The 26,836-nt window shown below is 44.1% G+C and overlaps 1 protein-coding gene across 1 annotated transcript in view; it reads right to left on the reverse strand.

The window, feature by feature from the left end:
- LOC126470609 (39S ribosomal protein L37, mitochondrial) overlaps window positions 1-26,836 on the reverse strand; it is a 79,249-nt gene that overhangs the window by 9,256 nt on the left and 43,157 nt on the right. Inside the window, exons 4-5 of the mRNA XM_050098562.1 lie at window positions 17,087-17,373; window positions 9,206-9,375 (exon numbers count right to left, since the gene is read on the reverse strand). Coding sequence (XP_049954519.1) covers window positions 9,206-9,375; window positions 17,087-17,373 — 457 coding nt within the window. The remainder of the gene's footprint in view (window positions 1-9,205; window positions 9,376-17,086; window positions 17,374-26,836) is intronic.

Consider the following 26,836-nt stretch of genomic DNA (forward strand, 5'->3'; position numbering starts at 1 on the left):
GATGATCCTGCTTTTGAATTTGGACTTTAGTATGGTTATGATGTGACATTGTTTGGCAGAGATGCAGGGTAGTTCAAAACCATTTATATCACCATAGCTTCAATTAGGCATCATAAATGTCATTGCCTACATGGACAAGATCAGGAATACAAGCAGATCATCATTCAGAAGGTCTGTACATCAGCATTTTTTAGAGACGCTGGTTAAGACCTAATGAAATGAAATGGGTAAAAGGATTCGATCAAATCACCAAATACAACAGGTGGGATGACATGATGTGTTTGGCGAATGTGTACTTTTACACCGATGCGCAGCCCAACAGTGGCTTAAGAACAGCTAAGAGAAGCTCAATACCTGAAAAGCATTCAAGGCCAAACTGAGGAAGATATGTAGTGATAATCAGCAGCAAGTTCACATATTGGAAGAACAACTGAAGAACAGGACCCAGTGTCATGCCGAAATGACACAGTCTTACATACAGAATGTTTTTGACCTATGCCACATTGTGAATCAAATATGATAGAAGCTGACAAAATCTCATACCTGATGAAAGGATTCACAGCAGCCATATACCACGATTTTTTGGTAAAGGGTACGACAGCAACTGAGGAATTCATCAGGTGGTGCCAGCGAATGCAGGAAATGTAAGAAGAAAGAGTCAAATAAAAAAAGTATGACCAACTCACAAATGTGGTCCTATGGCAGTTGTGGAAGACCACCACCATCTTGCCTCACTCACACTTCATGTAGTGAAAGAATGAATACAGCATTTTAGGGCAACTGGAACTATCAGAGTGAGAAAGCAAGAGATAGCAGCCATGAATGTTGACTCAATACATCACTAGCTAAACAAAGAATGCCAAAGAAGACATGTATTGATCTTTGGGACTAAATTTCTACCAGCAGTCAAATGCACCAAGGTAGAATGGACTTGGCCAACTTGGACTCATACTGCAGGCATCAAACGGTAACCCAGCACTGGACAACAGCACTTATAACCAAGTCCTACGCCACCCCACAGAAGAACCATTTGAAGGATACAGGACAAGAAACTGGTGTGATTCTACAGTGGACATGTTGTACACTATTGACGACAAAGAAGACGAGTTTCTGATTACTACTACACTGCAGGACATCAACCATCACAACAGTCCTATTCACATCACTCAACTACTACACTCAACAATTACAGTCAGCCAGTGGGACATAGCCATTCCCTGTCACTGTACAGAGTTACCAGCCACTCATCTAGCTGCCAAATTCAGGGCTACTAAGCATGGCAACCTTATATGGAGGTGGGGCTGCCACAGATGAAAATCATCCATGGATAAAAGTCACAAAGATGTCAAGAAATCTCACTGACTTCATCATTGACGGCCAACTTATAAAGGTGCTAGTTGACTCAGGAGTTTCATTTTTTTGTAATGTCAAATGCTTCTTGACATGAGCTACAGGAGAGCATGTACTGTGATATGAAAGCAATTATGCTGAAAGTTGCAAATATGTGCAGCTGAAAAGGGTATGTATTGCCAGAATAACTATCAATGACAGAACACAGCCAGTCCAAAGTGTCATTTAAACCGAATCAGTTTAGGATCTTCAACAGTCTGTATAATTTTGACCCTAAAGTATTGGGACACCCAGTATATGCCCACAATTGGGCACAAAAATAAACAAGTGACATCTTGAGGGAGGAAGTGAAAGAGTTAGTAAATGGCATAATGATGGGAGAATTCAAATTGCCACTAAAACTGTAGAACCATTTGACTTGGAATAAGTGAAAGAGACATGACGCTTATAGATTTTTGTAGGGAAAAGAACATCTGGTAGTGATGAATACTTTGTTTCGACTGAGAAAAATAAAATTGCACACATGGAAAAGTTCTGGAGACTGCAGCTGCTATAAGATTGATTACATACTGACCAAAAAGAGATTCAAGAATAGCATGTGTAATTTGAAAGGAAGCAGATACAATAGAAGTACAGGTAAGGCTGAATTCCTCTAAAAAGCACACAAAAAAACCTTTTGGGAAAATAATTAAGAATGTCCTCTTGAATATGCTCAACAATGGGATGGATAAGATTAAAAGTATACTAAGGTGACCGCAGATTACACTAGAAACACTTGAGAAGAAAGAGAAAAGGGGACATTAATGAATAGATGAGATTTAATAATGTATTAAAAGGGAAACGGGCAAAGGAAGGTTTGTGAAGACATAATAGAATTTCATAGACAAGAACATTATGACATGATGCACCAGAATTTGGTAGGGGATCTGGAAGATGAATAATCAGTTTTTGCACTGAAACTGAACTTACTCACTTATGGGCAAAAATACAAAAAATGTGTGAGAATTACATTCAGTATCTGGACAACAAAAAGATTCAGAATCATGAAAATTTATTGGAAGTTGAAGAGGCAACTGATGACAACAAAGGGTAGAAAAATTTAAAATCAAAGTGATATATACTGAGGTGACAAAAGTTAAGGTGTAGTGATATGCACAGGTACAAATGGTGGCATACACAAGTATAGAAGGGCAGTGCATTGGCAGAGCTGTCATTTGTACTTAGGTGATTCATATGAAAACGATTTCGACGTGATTATGGCCACATGACGAGAATTGATGATTTTTAGTTTGAGAGATGCTTAACAGCATGTTTATCAGTGCCAGTACAAATTCCCAATCTTTTCACTGTCCAGTCTCACCATTTTCCTGAATGATGATCAAATGATGAGGACAACACAAACACCCAGTCCTCGGGTGGAGAAACTGCCTGGCCCAGCCGGGAATCAAACCCATATGATGGGAATTAATAGACTTTGAATGCAGAATGATAGTTGGAGCTAGACACATAGGACAGTCCATTTTGCAAATTCCATCATACGTACAAACGACCATCACTAGCACGCAGGCAGAATATGCTTTCATCGCTGAAGGCCATGGCATACCATTCCATCTTCCAAGTGATCCTCTGGTGGCACCAGTCGAGTTATTCATATCGCTGCAGTAGTGTGAGTGGAAGGTGGGCTAGAGGTGTGTGTGCACGTAGTCCTACTATGAATAACAAGTTCGCAACAGTTTGTGTTGACATGTCTCGGCTCATAAGCCCTCTTATCTGTGCTGTGGTTGCTGTATGACATGACACTGCTGCCCTTACAATACGAAGATCCTGGTGGATGTCTGTGCTGTGTGGATGCCCAGAACCTCATCTACGGGTGTGAGAATGTGCACATGATCACTGATACCAGCATTATTGGACAACTGACGCAGCACGTCCAACTTATGTCACAGCTCTCTGAAAGGACAATCCTGTCACTCAGAAGGCCACAATTTGAGACCTTTCAAACTTGTTCAATTAGCTATCGGAAGCATGAGTGCGTCTCCGTGACAGGGTTGCCTGCTTGCTTCACATATTTGCACCACATTGGGCCTTCTGGCTGTGAGCATCCCCTACTAAAAGGTAGACACAGGTGCCATTCTGGTAGCTATACCACTACACTATCTGTTGGCAGATAACGTTGAAACCATTATCAGTACAGCTACTATACCCCAGGTGGCATATGCCACCATCAGACCAAAAGTGATGTCATCTTTCCGGGCGTACAATTTTTTTTTCCTCTGGCAGTGTAATTAAAAACTTCTTAAAAAATATGAGAGCTACTACATAACTGTTCTTTTTTTCCATACCTCTGCATCAGCTTGCTAGATGCTGCCTTCCTCGCCCTCTTTAACCTGTTTCTAAGGTGAAGATATGTTACAACAGCAAATGGTGTGTGGTCCAATTACAGGTCTACCTACAGTTTCATCTGCTATACACATGGATCAACCTGCATCTAATAGGTGCTGCTCATGAATGGTTGTTTACATCTTTGGGTGGGTTTAGTGACATCTTGAACAGTCAAAGGGACTGTGTCTGTGATACAATATCCACAGTCAATGTCTATCTTCAGGAGTTCTGGGAACCGGGGTGATGCAAAACTTTTTTGATGTGTGTACATTCTGCATTGTCTTGCTGCCTGAAAAACCACTGAATAAAGACCACATTTCCTGTAGGAGAAGACATATGTCACCTAAGAGCTGATGGAAACACCTCAGGGAAGATTTTTTAGACCTGTAGGTGAGATTTAAGATATACACTCCTGGAAATTGAAATAAGAACACCGTGAATTCATTGTCCCAGGAAGGGGAAACTTTATTTACACATTCCTAGGGTCAGATACATCACATGATCACACTGACAGAACCACAGGCACATAGACACAGGCAACAGAGAATGCACAATGTCGGCACTAGTACAGTGTATATCCACCTTTCGCAGCAATGCAGGCTGCTATTCTCCCATGGAGACGATCGTAGAGATGCTGGATGTAGTCCTGTGGAACGGCTTGCCATGCCATTTCCACCTGGCGCCTCAGTTGGACCAGCGTTCGTGCTGGACGTGCAGACCGCGTGAGACGACACTTCATCCAGTGCCAAACATGCTCAATGGGGGACAGATCCGGAGATCTTGCTGGCCAGGGTAGTTGACTTACACCTTCTAGAGCACGTTGGGTGGCACGGGATACATGCGGACGTGCATTGTCCTGTTGGAACAGCAAGTTCCCTTGCCGGTCTAGGAATGGTAGAACGATGGGTTCGATGACGGTTTGGATGTACCGTGCACTATTCAGTGTCCCCTCGACGATCACCAGTGGTGTACGGCCAGTGTAGGAGATCGCTCCCCACACCATGATGCCGGGTGTTGGCCCTGTGTGCCTCGGTCGTATGCAGTCCTGATTGTGGCGCTCACCTGCACGGCGCCAAACACGCATACGACCATCATTGGCACCAAGGCAGAAGCGACTCTCATCGCTGAAGACGACACGTCTCCATTCGTCCCTCCATTCACGCCTGTCGTGACACCACTGGAGGCGGGCTGCACGATGTTGGGGCGTGAGCGGAAGACGGCCTAACGGTGTGCGGGACCATAGCCCAGCTTCATGGAGACGGTTGCGAATGGTCCTTGCCGATACCCCAGGAGCAACAGTGTCCCTAATTTGCTGGGAAGTGGCGGTGCGGTCCCCTACGGCACTGCGTAGGATCCTACGGTCTTGGTGTGCATCCGTGCGTCGCTGCGGTCCGGTCCCAGGTCGACGGGCATGTGCACCTTCCGCCGACCACTGGCGACAACATCGATGTACTGTGGAGACCTCACGCCCCACGTGTTGAGCAATTCGGCGGTACGTCCACCCGGCCTCCCGCATGCCCACTATATGCCCTCGCTCAAAGTCCGTCAACTGCACATACGGTTCACGTCCACGCTGTCGCGGCATGCTACCAGTGTTAAAGACTGCGATGGAGCTCCGTATGCCACGGCAAACTGGCTGACACTGACGGTGGCGGTGCACAAATGCTGCGCAGCTAGCGCCATTCGACGGCCAACACCACGGTTCCTGGTGTGTCCGCTGTGCCGTGTGTGTGATCATTGCTTGTACAGCCCTCTCGCAGTGTCCGGAGCAAGTATGGTGGGTCTGACACACCGGTGTCAATGTGTTCTTTTTTCCATTTCCAGGAGTGTACGTCACCTAGAAGCTGTCGGTAACATCTTAGGGTAGTTTTTCAGACCCGTAGATGAAATCTAACACACTGTGGTGACAGAAGAGAATATTTGATGAACTGTGAGGGAATAAGAAGTTTGTAATGCCACTAACAATTTGCACTGGTGACAAGATAGCATTTTACTTCTGCCAATGACACAAAGCTGATGAAAACCGGTGTTGCAAAATATGTAGGAGAGAAGAGAGGAGGCTGAACAATTATAGCGGGCTGCTTACAGAAAATGTAGAATCTTCTGCCTACTGCCAATGTGCCAGGTCTCTACTGGATATTCGGAAATTCCTCCTACAAACTTCTAGGACTTATACAGGGGATTAAGTAACATAATATATGTTCAGAAACGTCATCCAACAATGCTACAGAGAGTCAAAGTCATAGGTGCCGGCACCTGTAAATGTATACATATATAGGATTATTCAGTGATGACCTGCAAACTTCCTCAGATGATGAAGAAGGAAAAATATATCAGTTTGAGGTAAGGGTCCCTGTACCGGAAACAAACAAACCAAAAGTTATATGTGAAAATCATTCTGATACCTCTGGCAGTAGAATACATATACGGTACTGCTGTTGCTAAGGTTGTGGGGTAGGCAACTTTCAGGGGAAGTAGTATGGACCAAAACAAGGAAAAAAAGTCTCATAAACATAGAATCTAAAACACATACTGAGGAGCTATTAGTACCTGTTCATATTCACACTCACAGCTCTTAAGGTATGAATTTTAGAGCCCATGTTTACTAGACTTTTCCCTTGTTTGGTCAATATTAACACCACTGGTAGTTGCCTACCCTACAATATTAGCAACAACAGTACCAGGACATGTATTCCATTGTCAGAGGTATCAGAATGGTTTTCACTTATAACTTTCGACTCTTTCGTTTCATTTACAGGCACCAGCACCTATAACTTTGACACTCTGTAGCACTGTTGGATGATGTTTCTAGACATGGATTCCTATTCAAAATATTATGTATTCATTCGCCTCTACAAGCCCTAGAAGTTTGTTACGGGAATTTCTGAACAGCCTGTATAGCATCATTTGCTGACAGATGTGCTGCCACAATTGTTGATTACACACCTCACTGAGATACTGAGAGGTTGATGGGCAACTGCCTAATATTTTATACTTTTAGTCCGGGAGATGAGCCTGCCGTGGTGGACAATGAAGGCTACCTGCCAGCACAATAGTCTCCCTTTTTCAGCTACATTCAGGGGCTCACATGGAATACTTAAATTCAAAAAAATGGCTCTGAGCACTATGGGACTTAACATCTATGGTCATCAGTCCCCTAGAACTTAGAACTACTTAAACCTAACTAACCTAAGGACATCACACACATCCATCCCCGAGGCAGGATTCGAACCTGTGACCATAGCAGTCACGCGGTTCCAGACTGAAGCGCCTAGAACCTCACGGCCACACCGGTCGACTACTTAAATTCAATTAACCTTCTATCCAGGCCCTCTGGCAAACACTTAACTGTCATTAATTAATCAAGGCCACCCCCAGTTGACAATTATACAATTTATTTAATCGAATTGCAGAGTAATCATGTAAAATCACTCTTACATGTACTGCACAATTGTTTAATTTCCTTGTTTAGCTGAAAATGAAAATTAATGATGCATTTGTCTATTTTAATATGTATAGTTCCCTATTAGCTTTTTTCTTTCATGAAACGTGTAATCATGTCTACAAATTTCATGACTGTTGGTTTTCCATTAAAAAAGCTAAAATATAATTATTTTCTCATCATGGGACTGCTTAAGTAAACACTATAGTCCAATTTCTAAATATTTAGAAAATGAGATAGAAGAGATCGTGGAATAAGATCAGTTTGGACCTAGAAAAGGAAGAGGAGCAAGGTACAATGGATTGCTGAGAGACATTTCATTCAGTGTTTAAAGTTAAATGTAGAGTTTTGTTTGTTTCATTAACTGTCATATAGCTTTTGATGAGGTCTACTGGAACCAGCTCAAAGGAATACTACAGTTAGCTGGAGTAGATTGGAAAGATCAAAGATTAATTTGCATCTTAACATATGCATCAAAAAAGTAAAACTACGAAGCATGCAGCCACTAACAGTAGCAATATTTGGAGGGAAGTTAGACAAGCTTATTGCATGTCTCCTGATTTTTCAAGAATGATATTAATTGGTGGAAAAGGAATTAGTAGAATTTGAAGATTTTAAGGTGGAAGAATCATTACTAAAATGAAAATTAGCAGATGCAACTGTGGTTATAACCAAAATGTGAACAAAAAAACTTTACAAGATATGATAGAATAGTAGACACTTAGAAAGAATTTGGCATGGAAATTAATACAGAAAAAACAGAGGACATGAGAATCTCTTGCAACAAAGATAAAAAAATTGGTAAAAACTAAACAGTTCAAATACATGGGAAATCCAGTAACAAGAGACGTTTATTGCACTGGGAAAAGCATTCATTCACCAGTAAGACTGATATTGGGCTGGGAAAAAAGTTGCACATCTGACAAAGTAAATATTGAAATGAGTTGGAGAAATGAAATCAATTTTGGAAAATGTCCTCCGTATAGAATCTAATTGGATGGGCTATATTTTGGTATACAACTGACTGCTACTTGAAACAACAATTGGCAAGATAGAAGGGATTTGTGCAATGGGAAGAAACAAAGCTCACTAGATTGATGGCTTAAAGTCCAACAGAAAATATTTTTAGGATACAGAAGAAGTTCAATGTGGAGAAAAATGAAAAAGAAGAACTCAAATCAGAACCTCGGGAAAACAGGGAGAACTCTCCAGGCTGCCCTTCAGCCTGCCTGCAGGCAGAACACATTGTTCTAGATCTATACCTATACTCCGCAAGCTACCTCATGGAGTATGGTGGATAGTACTTCATGTACCCATGTCGTTTCCCCCTTTTGCAGTTCCAGTTGCAAATGGTTCACAGGAAGAACAACTGCTGGTAAGACTGTGTGGGTTCGGATCTTGTGATTTTATCTCCACGGTCTTTTCGCAAGTTATACTTAGGAAGAAGCAATATATTGGTTGATATTCCAAGAAAGTAAGCTCTTGGAACTTTGTTGTTGTTCACAATGACAACTCCTTTACTTACAGCAACATGAGCTCATCTCAAGTGTACACAAAACTTGAATGTGACAAACTGAGACTCCTGGTGTGTCAATCATTAAGTATTTTATCATATGCTACCCAAGTCAAGATGTCTGCTTCTACAATTAACCAAACTTGTTGCTATAGGGTAATGAAATGCTAAGTCACTCAGAAGACTAGTTTTAAGAGAAACTTACCAATACATAATTATATTTTGACATTTTTCATTTTCTAGTTAGTCACTGGTCTTGCAGTCTAAATTCATGTCTATGAACTTTCCAACTTTCCTGCTTGATTCTTCTTTGCATAAAGAAACATTACTACAGACATTACACATAAAAAAGCAACACAATAAATATTTTAAAATGAAACAAAATGGTCCTGCTCAGGCACTCAACTATTTTCTCATTTGTATGAACCTTGTAACTGAAAATGTTTCCTTGAGCTATTTTATTATTAAAGCTACAATTTGTAGCTGCAAACATGACTTAAACTGGTGTAGAAACTTACCCCAAATCTGTGTCTAGCTTGAGCTGCTGCAACTGCAAATGCCTTTGCAAGTGTTCGCCCAAGTATTTGCTTCTCAGTAACAGGAGTCTCATAGAGATTAAATACTTTTGTTTCATCAAAATAAGTAATTGCTGTATTGACATACCGCGCAGGTCTATTTTTGTTGAAAACTGTAATAGAACAATTTGCTATTAAGTACAAATAATTGTGGTAAACTGCATTATTTACACACTGGTTTTTACTGAAAAACACACCAGTGCTCTTTTACTGTGGTAAACAGTGTAAAATGTCTATTTCTTAAAAGTCTATTATCCATGACTCAGATCACATTTTGAAATTAATATACTATTAACTTGTGCTTCTGTTTTGACTCTCACAGTACAGTTAGCCAGCAATATTTTACAATTTTGGAGGTAACGAAACCATCTTAATAACATTAAATTCACAGAAATATTCACAGATATTTTTAGTAAAATTACAAATGTCACATAAATGGAATACTCCAGAATGAAAAGAACAAACAAAAATAAGAAAGACAATCAGTAACAGTGAGCTGATTAATGCCTGGAGTGTACAAAAGCAAATACTAAACTATGTTTTCTGTCCACCTCAAATGCATAACACAAGTATCACCCAACACTCTTTGAGAATAAGTTAACCATTATATCAAATGTGCATCCTTGCCTAGTGATAACTGATTAACAGCAGGGACAAGAAGGCAAGTGCCAAATAAAATACACTGCATATAGCAAAAATGTCAAAAGTCCACAGGAACTTCACATCAAAGATGTAATAAGACACTCCACAAGAAGATGACAGAGTAAAATCAAAGAACACATCACAGAGGTGAAACAAATAATATAAATGACTATATACACACCATTTTATTTGCCACTTACAGTATTTTGTATCTATCAATGGATAGGCATGATAATATATATGACTATTTAGAGGGCACTTTATTTGTCACTTACAGTATTTTGTTTCTATCAATGGATAGGCCTGAAAGTCAATATGGATGTTATTGAATTAGATTATATTTCCTACACATTCTAATTTATCCTCGCTAACACGTCCGACAATGAGCAACTGAATTACAGAGCTTGCCTGCACAGACAGCATTTCATTCTACTCTGGTACCAACAGAAATTCACTCTCCTATCAGCTTCACAAGAGGATCACTGGTGGATGGGCTTCACTTGTAGATCCCTAACTTTTCCAAAATTTTATCATTAGTCACCACAGTTTATTAAATTTTAAGAAGAACAAGTTGATGAGCAGATGATGCTAATCAATCTTCAGACCACACCTGTTGTGACTCGTCGATCATTCAAAGCGCCGCCGCGCAATTACAGGCGTCCTCTACGTGCGGCGCTGTCTGCCAGCCATGCAGCAGCTGCGCCACCTAAGCGTAAAGCCGAGCAGCGGCCGCTAGACTGGGAATCAGTGCTCATTCGAATGCTAACGTGTACACATGTCTTGCTTGTCAACTTACTCTGTGACTTATATGTGTTGTCGTTCTGAAATATATTTGTTAAACTTGACGTTATAACAATTGTCGATGAGGTAGTGGATTTTTCCTTTTCACCGTTGACCCACAGGGTTCCATGGCTACTGTCGAGCAACTATTGCAAAATCTCCTTGAACAGCAAATGCTCCTAACAGCGGCGATTCGCGATTTCGCCGCGGCGTCAAATGCGGGGCATTTCTCGTCGTTGGCTGTACCTCCTTTTCCTCCTTACGATGAGACGGAGGAAGACTGGTCTGATTATGAAAAACTTCTTCGACAGCACTTTTTGGCATTCCATGTCATGGACAAACAACCATGTAAGCCTCTGTTTCTTTGCTGGATTTCACCTCAAATGTATCAGTTGTTGTCGCAATTGGCTCCTTTGAAGGATCCTGCATCTTTGTCCTTTGCTGAAATGTGCTCACTTCTGTCTGTCTATTTTCAAATGCAAACGCATGTGGTAGCCTCTCGTGTTGCCTTTTATCGTTGTCAAAAACTGCCACATCAATCCTATCGCGCTTGGGCTGCTGAACTTCACGGCCTCAATCGAAAGTGTCAATTTGTTACTGACAATCACAAAGAATCCTATGCCGATTCCATGGAACGGGATGTTATTATCCGGTCGGCGCCCGACAAAGAAGTTCGGCAACGTGCCCTTCAGTTGGCGAATCCGACTCTAGATGAAGTTCTCTCCATTGCACAGTGTTTTGAAATTTCTCGCGCCACTGGGGCGCAAATAGATGCGTGGGGTGATGTCGGGGACATACAACCTCTGTGCGCTGTTGACGACACGTGCGGTACGTCCCTGCCGCAGTGCGCTCCCATGCGCAGCCTCGGCCTAGCCGTAAACAACCCGCTAAGAAAATGCAGCAAAACCCCCGGCAACTTCCTTCATGTCCGCAGTGTTTTATGAAACATTCATGCGAGGATTGTCCCCAACGTTGGGCTGTGTGTCACAATTGCAAAAAGAAAGGCCATGTGTCTTCCGTTTGCAAATCCGACTGCATACATGATGTTCATGAACATGACGCTGATTCTGATTCTGTGTTGTCTGTCAATTGCACTTCTTCCCTTTCAGGGAAGTTATTCCTCACTGTCCAAATCCTTGGTCGAGATGTTCGCATGCAAGTGGATACCGGTTCTGCTGCCACGTATCTTCAGTTGGGTTCTCAACTCCTGTCACCTGTCACTCGGAAATTACGGATGTACAATAAACAGAAGATTTCTCTCTTGGGACAGTTTAATGCTGAGGTATGTTAAAAATCCGTCGTTCGCACTGTTCCCATATTTGAGGTCGACCAGAGCAATGCAGAAAATCTTTTTTGTTTCGATGCCTTTTGTGTTTTTGGGTTCTCCATAGATGACTCTGTCAATATTGTCTCTGATGCTATTCCTTATGCTCAACTGGATTCCTTGTCAACGACATTTTCGTCCCTTTTTTCTCCTAGGTTAGGCCATGCAAACGACTTTGAAGCTTATATCACGCTCAAACCCACTGCCCGGCCTCAGTTTTTTCGGGCTAGGCCCATTCCTGTAAAATCTCTGGCACACCGTCACGTGTACTGGCCTGGCATCGACTCTGAAATAGCACACATGCTCGCTGCCTGAGGCCCTTGTGCGTCACAGGCCGCTGCCCCGAAGTCATCTTTGTCACCGTGGCCTTCGCCTGAGAAGCCCTGGGAGCGCATTCATGCTGACTTTGTGGGACCCTTTTTAGGTACTTATTGGCTCCTCGTAATTGATGCCTACTCTAACTTTCCTTTCCTTGTCCGTTGCACGTCGCCTACCACCGCGGCAACCACCAGTGCTCTCGCCCGCATTTTTTCTTTGGAAGGCCTCCCCTCTACTCTTGTTACTGATAATGGTCCGCAACTTGCCTCTTCCGAATTTGCGGATTTTTGTGCTCGTCATGGCGGTATGCATGTCACGGCCCCGCCGTTCCATCCACAATCCAACGGTGAGGCTGAACGACTGGTCCGCACATTTAAGGCTCAGATGCAGAAACTTCTTCTGCTGCTGATGATGCGTTTCTCCAGTTTCTGGCGTCTTACCGTTTCACCCCCATGGGCGACCACAGCCCGGCTGAGCTCTTACATGGCCGACAGCCCCACACGCTACTTCATCTTCTGCAGCCTCCCACCTCACGGCCGCGGGTACCTTCTCTTGGCCGGTTCGCTGCCGCCGACCTCGTCTGGGTACGGGGATATGGCAGGCGGCCAAAATGGAGTCCAAGCCGCATCTTAAGACACCGTGGCAGACACCTGTATGATATCCAGACGGACACGGGTGTTGCAGTGCGTCATTCGGACCAGCTTCAGCCTCGTGTGCCGGCAACGCCTGTTCCGAATGCCGCTACACCACTTTTGGCCCTACCTGATGCTTGGGATCTTGGCATCTCTCAATACTCACAACACAGCCCTCTCACCATCATCGCAATGCCAGCACAAGAACGGACGCCACCAGGAGATGTGCCCACGCAGGAACCGGATAACCATCCTCTGTCAGAGCAAATCTACTCGCCTCCTCCTCCAACAGACGTCGACACATCGCCCACGTCTCCTGTCATATCAACTGGACTTGCCACAACGGGCAGATTGGTGCAGGGGGGCCCAGCAAATTCAACCCCTACGTCTCCTGTCATCTCGACCTGTTATCATCGGGGACACTTTCGTCCGTACGGGAAGCCTCCTCTTCGAGACTTTATGGCGAGTCAAACAATGCCTATGGACGTTAGCCATCTCCAGGACACCTCCATCAAGACCAGTGCAACAATTTCAAAGGGGGGAAAAGTGTTGTGACTCACCGATCATTCAAAGCGCTGCCGCGCAATTACTCGTGTCCTCTACGTGCGGCGCTGTCTGCCAGCCATGCAGCAGCTGCGCCACCTAAGCGGCCAGCCGACCAGCGGCCGCTAGACTGGGACTCAGTGCTCATTCGAATGCTAACGTGTACACATGTCTTGCTTGTTAACTTACTCTGTGACTTATATGTGTTGTGTCGTTCTGAAATATATTTGTTAAACTTGACGTTATAACACCACCACCTTTCAGTAAAGAATCCCACAAGACAACATGGCCACCTAACCAATAGCCTACTGTCTACATATAAGAACACAGTGTGTGGGTTACAATACCTTTTAATTCTGGACTTCATAGCAACAGTGCTCTATGAGAGTTCCGGAGAAGAAAACTGTTCTTGAAAACATTTCATCAAAAATGAGAGAGTTATTCTCGTTTTGAGCTTGGTTGTGTAAAAAAGATACAGGACGTGTTAAGAGAGCCATGGTGATAGGAGACACCTCCTAGGAATTTATGACTAGGGAGATGGTTGGGAGGAAGATTCAAACATGTACCTCTCTCTCAATGGCGGCTCACCATATGTGCTCAACAATATTGAGGATATGTGAACCTGGGGTGAGCAGGAGGAGGGTGGCATGCTTATAATGTCATTACCATGCATATGTCAAATAACACTGGTGCAGTTTGAAAAGGACAGGATAGTTTTCTCTCTTACTATACACAACATATTTTTAAATGGAACAGCATGATATCATTTACAAAGAGAGAAACATATTTATATTTATGTTCTGAAGTTTGACTTCTCTTCTTTCAGTGGATTGCGACAATATCATCAAAGGAACACAGTGTTAATTTGCGTAGGATAAATAAGCAGCTACTTTTGGGATCTGCTTATTTTCTTTCATCACTCAATCACTTGAAACTATGTTAACATGTACATTTTGTCAGGATAGATTTGAATATGTAGTGTGACAAGGAAGGAAGAAGACTGGTCACATTACTAAGAAACTATTTCACGTTACTAAGCAACTATTAATCATGGTGCATCACTGCACAATTTTATTTTTTACAATAACTGTATTCTCATGGTCTGATGAGTTTCAGCAAAATCAACTGACTGAATTACAATTTTAATGCATTATGCTGGAATGCAAAAATGGTGGAGTTCTACCACAGATGCACAGAAAGTGACAGAGAAATCTTTTGAGCACTAAAAGGAACAAATGCCGATATGGTAAGACCAAACGGGCTCATTTCTATCTTTTTTATTTGATCAATCATCCACCAAAAAATCTGTTGTTAGTTATGTTGCTCATCTAGTTACACAAATAATCCATTATGCTTTTTGTTCAATTGGAACCCTTCCCATAACACTTTACTTAAAACATTTATGCACGTACATACACTCTGCTCATAAACAGTGTTTGACACTCCTGAATTTATGCTTTCTTTTCCCACTGAAAGCCCCTTTCTCAACACTCTTTTGACTGCATGAAATCACAATATACAACCACCTGTGTCACAGATGGGTGGACATGCCTTCTCAGTGAGGGTCACCCACTACATCACCCTTTTTAATCTTGTAGAGTACATCAGAATTGTGGGTGAAATTTATCAATCAACAGCCCCATAATTTGGGAGCTTCACAAGATCTAAATATCTATGAGTGGTTTCGGCTTGATATGGCACAGACATACATGTAGAAACTTGTGGACTATCTTCCTCATTGAATGAAGTCTATTCTCAAGGCCAAAGGTGGTGTTACACAGTATTAACATTGTTGAGGCTGAGGATGTGACCTCTACAGTGGAGGAGGAAAAGGCTATGCCAAGATCAGGGAGTAACACAATCTCCTTTGCTAGTACACGAGTCGAGAGTGATGGTGGTGACTGGAAGTGAGCAGTGGATCACTAGTAAGTCATCCCGGACTGAATTACACTTTTATTTTTGTTAGGTACAGTGGAGAAAAGGCAGTTGACACTGGGATTATGTCGTGAGCTGCAGAGCTCAGCAAGTCATCGTCAGCAGGTGTGCATAGGAGTGGCGTGCATAAGCAGCATCATCCCCTTAAGTCAGCAGAATGGCTGTAGCTGGCAGAGACCACACACTGCAGTTGATGTATGACAGCCCTATCCAGGCTGCTGAGCTGCCTCAGGGATACAGGGTAGGAGAGGACTCAGCCCATAGCCCCAGCATGATTGACATCATGGGTGATGACTGGCATCCATGGAAGCCCCCAGGAACTGGTGTATATCTACAGAGACTGGGGTCGCCCGCCAGCCAGGCTTGAACAGACTGCCACTAGAGGGGTGGTCACCAACATGAGGTGGTCACATGGAGGGAGACCCAATGGTGTGAAAGCACTAATTCATCTGCATACAGTCCGCAGCACAAGCGGTTGCCTGTCGCTACTGGAGACGAAGTCCTTCGTAGATGGCTGGATACTTTATCTGGCTCTGCAGTATTTTTACCTCGAAGACATCAGATGATGGAGGTGGCAGTTACTGGCAACACGTACATACCACGATATTGTTGTGTACTGAAATGTCGGAAAGCATCTGAAAACATTTGATACTGAAGGTGTGAGATTTTTTTTCTTTTTTCGTGGGGGGAGGGGGGGGGGAAGGGAGTGTTTATGAGAATCTGCTGGGCAGTTGTTCTCCAACAGCAGTAGCCCCAACCCGGAAGAGAGAATAGGTTGTAGCAGCTGGATGTCACCATTCAGTGGTCATGACTTCATTTGTTCTGCTCTTTTTGTTTAGTTAGTTCCTGAAAAAGCCTACCATAACTGTAGTATTGCCAAGCTTCACCTTTCAGAGATGCTGGCTAGCTTTTTCCACTTTGTCAGCTTCCTGAATAAATGCTCTTGCACTCTCAATACATCTTCTTACTTCACAGGGTGTGTTCATTACGATGGCAGCACCTCTCTCCCTATGACATCATTTTGCTGCATTAGCACGAGGCAGTTCGATGCTCCAGAGTAGGGCATGGTGCAACAGCATGATGCTTCCTGGGGATGTTATTAGGTAAGTAATATGATTTAGAAGCTACTGAAGTATTTCATGTCACATGTTGCTACATATGATTTTGATAGGCAAAGTGATCAACTAGTTATTCATGTGGCCATGGCTGCATAATTTATACCTGACAAAAGTATCCAAAACTTTGAGGTCACTGTCTGTGTTTAACATTTTGAAATGTTCTATGGAATGACTAAATAATGAATCTTAAGAAATGGCATGTTTTAGTATTGGCAGGTTACTCCTGTATAAAATACTATGAAATATGATTTCTGAAAAGTTCCCAGTGAGATATATTCCCAGGCATCTGGCTTTGTCTATGATTCTATGTGTTTATACAATATTTCAACAACTCATTATGTCTACTTTGTATATCCTCAAGTTACAATAATATTTTTAAAGAAAGCAGACTAAAATCTCATAGGAAACCAAAAAATTCTTATTTATGTCTGCAAAAATTAATACAAGAGCAGCTCCTGAGTGTTACATGTACATACAGGAGTAGGAACGCAGAATTACCATTGTTGTAATATTAGTAGTCAGTAACACTTACATGTATGGTCCCTTATCTCATAGAAATTATTTGGCTCAAGAGTAATGGTACTCGAGAAAGGGTAGATATCAGGAAGTGAAATTCCCAGTGTATCATCTGCAGCAGACAGTGGTTTCAGTGGTGAAGCACGGATATGAGCTAAATCAATGGTCAAATCAAATTGGATGAGGTCATTCTCCTTGTCAAAGAAAACAGTTGTCTTTCCATCTTCAATCACTGAGGACTGTGTAGCTGATCCTTGAACCAAGGACTCACACAACTGGAAGAGTCGAGATGACAGCAGCTTCCTGCGTAAGAAAAGAATGCATAATTTGTAAATAACTTTACATCTAACTAATTAGTTGCACACTCACATTTATAATACACAGAAAACTAGCAACAATTTTACAAACACATTAAACAAGAATAAGTACCAAATTTCTACACTGGTGCATCAACGATGCAGAGGGCAGCATTTTTACTAAAGATATTTCAAGTAGAATGTTACATGGGAATAACAACTTTATTCCGAGGATTTTTGTGAATAATCTCACACAAAAATTAAGGATACAAATAATTCAGCAGTATACGATGAGGGGATAAAACTACTTCATGTACTGTTACCAAATTTCCACACTATCTGATATCACGGTGAAACAGTTTTTCAACCTTTGTAGACAGAACTGTGCCACGCACATCGTCACACCAGAACACTATTACTGAAAGGCTGCTGGCCATCAATGTACTCATAAAGAGTAATGTATTAACTACTATGTTACATATAAATATACACTTACCAGCCAAAACCCAATAGGCAGTGTGTCCATCTTTGGCACAGATAACAACGACAATGCATCATGACATGGAGGCAATGAGGACTTGGTAAGTCGCTGGAGGGAGATGGCACCACATCTGCACACACAACTTGCCTAATTCCTGTCACTTATGGAAGGGGGGGGGGGGGGGGAGGAGGATGATGAGCTCTGATGCCAAGTTCAATCACATCCCAGATGTGTTTGATTGGGTTCAGATCTGGTGAGCTGGAGGGCCAGCACATCAACTGGAACTCGCCACTATGTTCCTCGAACCACTTCATCACTCTCCTAGCCTTGTGACAAGGCACACTGTTGTTGTTGTTGTTGTTGTGGTTGTTGTTGTTGTTGTTGTGGTCCTCAGTCCAGAGGCTGGTTTGATGCAGCTCTCCATGTTACTCTATCCTGTGCAACCTTCTTCACCTCCAAGTAACTACTGCAACCTACATCCTTCTAAATGTGCTTAGTGTATTCATCCCTTGGTCTCCATCTATGATTTTTACCATCCACACTGCTCTCCAATACTAAATTGGTCATCTCTTGATGCCTCAGAATGTGTCCTACCAACTGATCCCTTCTTCTAGTCAAGTTGTGCCACAAATTCCTTTTCTCCCCAATTTTATTCAGTACCTCCTCATTAGTTATGTGATCTACCCATCTAATCTTCAGCATTCTTCTGTAGCACCACATTTCGAAAGCATCTATTCTCTTCTTGTCCAAACTATTTACCGTCCATGTTTCACTTCCTTATATTGTTACACTCTGTACAAATACTTTCAGAAAAGACTTCCTGACACTTAAATCTATACTTGATGTTAACAGATTTCTCTTATTCAGAAACAATTTCCTTGCCATTGCCAGTCTACATTTTATATCCTCTCTACTTTGACCATCATCAGTTATTTTGCTCCCCAAGTAGCAAAACTCACCTACTACTTTATTTGTCTCATTTCCTAATTTAATTCCAATGCATTCCATGATACTTGCTTTACTTTTTTCGATGTTCATCTTATATCATCCTTTCAAGACACCATCCATTCCGTTTAACTGCTCTTCCAGGTCCTTTGCTGTCTCTGCCAGAATTACAATGTCATCGGTAAACCTCAAAGAATTAATTTCTTCTCCATGGATTTTAATTTCTACTCTAAATTTTTCCTTTTTCTCCTGTACTGCTTGCTCAATATACAGATTGAATAATTTGGGGGTAGGCTACAACCCTGTCTCACTCCCTTCCTGACCACTGCTTCCCTTCCATACTCTTGGACTCTTATAACTGCCGTTTGGTATCTGTACAAATTGTAAATAGTCTTTTGCTTCCTGTATTTGGTCTCTGCCACCTTCAGAACTTTGAAGAAAGCATTTCAGTCAACACTGTCAAAAGCTTTCTCTAAGTCTAAAAATGCTAGAAATGTAGGTTTGCCTTTCCTTAATCTATCTTCTAAGATAAGTCGTAGGGTCAGTATTGCCTCGCGTGTTCCACTATTTCTACGGAATCCAAACTGATCTTCCCGAAGTTCGGCTTCTACCACTTTTTCCATTCATCTGTAACGAATTTGTGTTCATATTTTGCAGCTGGGACGTATTAAACTGATAGTTTGGTAATTTTCACCCTCAACGCCTAGTTTCTTTGGGATTGGAATTATTACATTCTACTTAAAGTCTGAGGGATTTACATCTTGCTCACCATATGGAAGAGTTTTGTCATGGGTGGTTCTCGCAAGGCTATCAGTAGTTCTAATGGAATGTTGTCTACTCCTGGGGTCTTGTTTTGACTTAAGTCTTTCAGTGCTCTATCAAATTTTTCATGCAGTATCATATCTCCCATTTCATCTTCATCTACACACTCTTCCATTTCCATAATATTGCCCTCAAGTGCATTGCCCTTGTATAGACCCTCTATGTACTCCTTCCACGTTTCTGCTTTCCCTTCTTTGTTTAGAACTGGGTTTCCATCTGAGCTCTTGATATTTATACTGGTGGTTCTCTTGTGTCCAAAGGTCTCTTTAATTTTCCTGTAGGCAGTATCTATCTTACCCCTAGTGAGACAAGCCTCTACATCCTTACATTTGTCCTCTAGCCATCCCTGCTTAGCCATTTTGCACTTCCTGTTGATCTCATTTTGGAGATGTTTGTATTCCTTTTCACCAGCTTCATTGCATCCTTATATTTTCTTCCTTCATCAATTAAATTTAGTATCTCTTCTGTTACCCAAGGATTTCTACTAGCCTTCATCTTTTTACCTATTTGATACTCTGCTGCCTTCACTATTTCATCTCTCAAAGCTACCCATTCTTCTTCTACTTTATTTCTTTTCCCTGTTCTTTTCAGTCATTCACTAATGCTCTCTCTGAAACTCTCTACAACCTCTGGTTCTTTAAGTTTATCCGGGTCCCATCTCCTTAAATTTCCACCTTTTTGCAGTTTCTTCAGTTTTAATCTACAGTTCATAACCAATAAATTGTGCTCAGAGTCCACATCTGCCCCTGGAAATGTCTTACAATTTAAAACCTGGTTCCTAAATCTCTGTCTTACCATTACATAATCAATCTGAAATCTTCCAGTGTCTCCAGGCCTCTTCCATGTATACAACCTTCTTTCCTCATTCTTAAGCCAAGTGTTGGCTATAATTAAGTTATGCTCTGTGCAAAATTCTACCAGGCGGCTTCCTCTTTCATTCCTTACCCTCATTCCACATTCTCCTACTACTTTTCCTTCTCTTCCTTTTCCTAAAATCAAATTCCAGTCCTCCATGACTATTATATTTTCATCTCCCTTCACTATCTGAACACTTTCTTTTATCACATCATACAATTCTTCAATCTCTTCATCATCTGCAGAAGTAGTTGACATATAAACTAGTACTGCTGTGGTATGCATGGGCTTCAAGTCTATCTTGACTACAATAATGCGTTCACTACGCTGTTCATAGCAGCTTACCTGCACTCCTATTTTTTTTATTCATTATTAAACCTACTCCTGCATTACCCCTATTTGATTTTGTATTTATAACCATGTAATCACCTGACAATACCAGTTTTCTTTCTCCTGTTAATGACGTTCTCCTGAGTAGTCCCTGTTATAACCTTTAATCACTAATAAATTGCGTGGATATACAAACGTAGAAACAATAGCTGGTTACATGCTACCAATTCCGTATCAGTCATTCGACTGCCGTGCCGTGACATGCGGCCGGCGCCATTCGTAGCTATGTGGCACTCCCGCACTCAGCCGAGTTGCGGAGCGCCTCTATCGCCGTTTGCGCGTACTGACATGGCGGCACTCTTAAATGTCGTGGCACTGTCACAACAGTTTTACCCCCTTGAAAAAAAACACTCACTTCCTGCGAGACACGGACAGTGCGGAGACATCCATGGCCTCTTGGGAGGCCCCGAGATGATCCCGCGGAGAAACACGAGAGTACGGTCGAAAATGTACAGGACGGAAGCCCCTGCGTGGAACGTGCCTTCTGGATGAGATGATGGGTGAAAACTCCGGAGCAGCATCCATAGGTGTCGTGGACCTGGGGGTGTGCTCCAGGGAGATGGGTCCCGGAGAAGGCAGTGTCGCGACTGGGGCCGGTTCCGGCGGACTCGGAAGCGGTAGTGACGTCGGCTGCAGCAACATGCACGGGAGATCGGCAGCAGCGACAGGACTGGCTTCTCGGGCTGGTGGAGGCGAAGGAAGGGGCGGTGGCACAGGCATGGCCACCACTCGTGGGCACATCTGGTCGTAATGGCAAACAACCATGCCGTCATCCATACGTATTTCACAAAGCCGGCGGCCGCAAAGAGCCTTGACCACCCCTGGAATCCATTTAGGGCGAGATCCATACCCGCGTGCCCACACGTCGGCACCCACCGAGTATTTTCCCGCATGAGAGGACACAGTACAAGGCCTGACAGGGTGAAACAGGTGCAGTAGAGTGCGCAGTTGGCGGCCATGCAAGAGTTCAGCAGGGCTGCGATCACCCAGAGGCGTGAAGCGATAAGAACTCAGAAAATGCAACAGAGCGTCATCTGTGGAAAAATCACTAAGGAATTTTTTCATCTGGCTTTTGAAAGTGGGGACAAGGCGCTCGACCTCCCCATTCGATTGTGGATGGAAGGGCGGTGCTGTAACATGATGAATCCCGTGTCCAGTACAAAAATCACGGAAGGCCTGCGAAGAGAACTGAGGGCCATTGTCCGCGACGATCGTGGATGGAAGACCTTCTAGCGCAAAGATTTCGGACAAAGCCAGCGTCGTCGCCGCAGCGGTGGGCAACGGACATCAAACAACAAACGGAAACTTCAAGAAGGTGTCAATCAATAGCAGCCAATAAGTGCCGAGGAAGGGGCCGGCAAAGTCAGCGTGCACCCGTTCCCATGGCTGCGCCGGGTCAAGCCACGGAGAGGGCATTGTACGGGGTGCAGCCAGTTGTTGAGCACACTGACCACACGCAGCGACCATGTGGGTGATGTCCGAATCAATACCGGGCCAATAAACGTGCCTGCGGGCCAGGGACGTAGTTCAAGAAATCCCCCAATGGCCTTCATGCAACAGTTTGAGAACATCTTTGCGAAGAGAGGCCTTGCACCACGACCCGTGGAGATGCGCCATCGGTGGCCAGAAGAACAACACCATCATGAACAGAACAGACATACAAAGGCGCAAGGCATGGTAGTTGTGAAGGGGATCCGATGCCCGGCCCTTGGTCCTGTCCGGCCAACCCCGTTGAATAAAACCGATCACCTGACACAGGACCGGGTCCCGCGCAGTAGCCGACGCGACCTGCGAACCTGTAAGTGGAAAACCCTCGACCGCAAGACGTTCTGTCTCATCAATGTGGAAACAGAGTAGTTCATCTCGATCGAAAACCGGGTCGGGGCCATCGGCAAACGCGACAACGCGTCAGCGTTGGCGTGCTGGGCCGTGGGGCGATAGTGAATCTCATAGTGAAAACGAGACAAGTATAAGGCCCGACGTTGCAGGCAGTGAGCTGCCTTATCCGGAAGCGACGCCAATGGGCTGAACAGAGAGACCAGCGGCTTGTGGTCAGTGATGAGGTGAAACTTAGAACCATACAAAAAAACGCTGAACTTTTTTAGAGCATAAATGATAGCGAGCGCCTCCTTTTCGATTTGAGAATAACGCCGTTGCGCATCGTTGAGGGTCTTGGAAGCATAGGCGATGGGTCGTTCCGACCCATCCTCATACCGATGGGCGAGAACAGCCCCTAGGCCATACTGGGACGCGTCAGTCGCCAGAACCAAGTGCTGACCCGGACGGAATGTGGCAAGACAAGGCGCCGACTGCAAATGAGCCTTCAGGTGGACAAACGCCTGCTCACACTCGTCGGACCAACAGAAAGGAACGTTTTTGCGTAACAGCTGATGCAGAGGATGAGCTACTGCCACCGTGGATGGAATGAATTTGTGATAATAAGCAATCATGCCTAGAAACGCCTGAAGTTCTTTTACCGTAGACGGCCGGGGTAGAGCGGTAATGGCCGCAACATGCTGACATAGAGGACATATACCCTCACGGGACAAGTGGAAACCAAGATACACGATGGAGGGTTGGAAGAACTGTGAATTGTCCAGATTGCACTTCAACCCACCTGAATGCAGAACCCGAAACAGTGAGCGCAAATTGCAAAGGTGCTCCTCAGTGGAGGCCCCCGTGACAACAATGGCATCCAGATAGTTTATGCAGCCGGGAATGGAAGCCGTGAGCTGTTCCAAAAACTGCTGAAAATTGGCCGGCGCGCTAGCGATGCCAAACGGTAACCGCTGGTACTGATACAGCCCACAAGGAGTGTTGATGACGAGAAATTCCTTGGAAGACACATCCAACGGCAACTGATGGTACGCTTCCGATAAGTCAAGTTTGGAAAAGAACTGGCCCCCAGCGAGCTTGGTAAATAACTCCTCAGGATGGGGAAGAGGATAAGTGTCAATGAGGCTCTGAGCGTTGACAGTGGCTTTAAAATCACCACACAATCGCAACCCATTTGGTTTAGAAACCACCACGATTGGCGATGCCCATTCGCTGGAGGTCACAGGAAGGAGAATCCCTGAAGCTGTTAACCTGTCTATCTCAGCCTTGACAGGTGCACGCAACGCTACTGGAATAGGGCATGCCCGGAAAAACTTAGGGCGAGCTGTAAGTTTAAGAGTAATGTGGGCTTCAAAATCCTTGGCACGACCCAGACCAGCAGAGAACACGGACGAGAATTCAAAACACAATCCATCCAGCTGTTGATACGGAATATCCTCAGATATGAGGTGTACATCATCATCAACGGAGAACCTGAACAACTGGAAAGCATCATAACCGAACAGGTTTTCAGTGCCCGAATGATCCACCACATAAAACGTGAGGGGCCAAACAACAGACTTGTAGGCAGTGGACGCATCAAGCCGGCCAACGATAGGAATTTTCTGTTTATTATGAGTTCTCAGATTTCGCGTAACTGGAGACAAGGGAGGGGTGCCCAACTCCAAATACGTGCGAGAATTAATGAGAGTGACTGCAGAGCCAGTGTCCACTTGCATGCGAATGTCTTTATCCAGGACACGAACAGTAACAAACAACTTATTTGTTTGAGAAAGCACACAGTCAACATCCATGTCCGATGCCTCGTTCTCGTCGACAGGAACTTTAGGGGACTGACACATAGAAGCAATGTGGCCTTTTTTCCTACATGAATTACACATGGCCCAACGTTTTGGACATGCGGCCCAGTCATGCTGTACGAAACAATGTGGACAAGAAGGAAGTGCGGAACGAACCTGCTTCTGTGGTTGTTGTTTTCGCTGCGAGCGTGGCGGCCCAACGCGACGTTGTTGACACGAGTGAACCGCCGCCACATCGTCGGTCCCCTGGGAAACAGGCAAATTGTCCATGTCGAAAGTGGTCTGTATAGCGCCTACATCACACCACGCGTCTATTTGCGCACCAGCAGCGTGAGACACTTCAAAAGATTGAGCGATGCTTAGAACTTCCGACAACGACAGGTTTGGCAGTTGTAAGGCACGTTGCCGAACTTCTTTATCAGGAGCAAGCCGTAGAATAGTATCCCTAACCACTGAATCAGCATAAGACTCATGATGAGTGTCTGTGACAAACTGACATTTCCTACTCAGACCGTGTAGTTCCGCCGCCCAAGCCCGGTAAGATTGATGGGGCTGTTTACGACACCGGTAGAACGCCACGCGGGTGGCAACGACATGGGTGTTTTTTCGGTAATAGTTAGACAATAAGTCACACATTTCTTGGAAGGACAGAGAGGCAGGTTCCCGCAGCAGGGCTAACTGAGATAGCAGCTGATAGATCCATGAGGAAATCCAAGATAGAAATAACGACTTACACATAGGAGCATCGACAACGCCGAAAGCCAAGAAGTGTTGCCGCAAACGCTTCTCATAATCCTCCAAGTCTTCAGCGGCCTCGTCGTAAGGAGGGAACGGAGGCGGAGAAGAGGAAGACAGACGATGAGTAAGCAACGTCGACAACGCCTGAATAGCAGCTGTCAGCTGTGTTTGCTGTTCAATGAGCACTTGCATAAGCTGTTCCATGTCTACCCCGACACGAACACACAAATCCACAACGCAGGAACAAAAATATCCAACCTCGTCGCCAAAAAGTGTTATAACCTTTAATCACTAATAAATTGCGTGAATATACAAACGTAGAAACAATAGCTGGTTACATGCTACCAATTCCGTATCGGTCATTCGACTGCCGTGCCGTGACATGCGGCCGGCGCCGTTCATAGCTAAGTGGCGCTCCCGCGCTCAGCCGAGTTGCAGAGCGCCTCTATTGCCGTTTGCACGTACTGACGTGGCGGCACTCTTAAATGTCGTGGCACTGTCACAACAGTCCCCACCTGGAGATTCAAATGGGGGACTATTTCACCTCCGGGGTATTTTACCCAAGAGGACATTATCTTGTTGAAAAATGCCACTGCTGTCATGAAACATGATGATCATGAAGGGCTGTAAGTAATCTACAAACCAGTGTATGATACTCCTTGGCTGTCATGGTGCCTTGCATGAACTCCACTGGACCCATGGATGCCCATGTGAATGTTCCCCACAGCATTATGGAGCCGCCACCAGCTTGTATCCATCCCACAGTACAGGTGTCAAGGAGCTGTTTCCCTGGAAGACAATGGATTTGCACCCTCCAATCAGTATGATGAGGAAGGTATCAGAATTCATCAGACCGTGCAACGCTCTGATACTGCGCCAACATCCAGTGCCGACAGTCATGTGCTCATTTAGGTCATAGGTGCCGACATCAAGGAGGTAATATTTGCACATGCAAGATACATCGGCTGCAGAGGCCCATTGTTAGCAGTGTCCAGTGCACTGCATCTTCAGACACACTTGTATTTCACCTAGCATTAAAGTCTGATGTTAGTTCCACCAGTTCGTAGCCTATGATGTCCGACATCTGTAATGAGAGGTGGCCACCCAACCCTACGATGTCTGGACGTGGTTTCACAATGTGATGAAGACACTCACCAGAGCTCTCCCCTAACACCCGACAAGTTGTGCAGGTAACAAAATGGTCATGCAAGCCTCTGGGCCATCACAATCTACCCTCGGTCTAGCTCAGATAGATCACATACCTTCCCCATTCTAGACACGGACAGCACGCTCACTGATAGCACACAAAGTGTGTGTGTCTGACTGGCAGTCACTCCTCACCAGGTGACACTGCCATCACCTGAATGGGTTTACGTCAACAGCAGGTACGTAGCCATAACATTCTGGCTGATCATTGCATATTAGTGTAAAACTTCAGTACTATGTAAGTTGCTTAAGATGGTACCTACCAGATATCCAATACTAAATGCTTGGGCTCTTTTTGCCATTCCTAACACAATAAAACACGATAGTACCATTGAGCCCAACAGGGAATATGAAAAGACTGTGGTCCACGTGCAGTCTAGAGCTGGTAAGACTGATGA

The sequence above is a fragment of the Schistocerca serialis genome, chromosome 3 (assembly GCF_023864345.2).
Source record: "Schistocerca serialis cubense isolate TAMUIC-IGC-003099 chromosome 3, iqSchSeri2.2, whole genome shotgun sequence".
Classification (NCBI taxonomy): Eukaryota; Metazoa; Arthropoda; class Insecta; order Orthoptera; family Acrididae; genus Schistocerca; species Schistocerca serialis.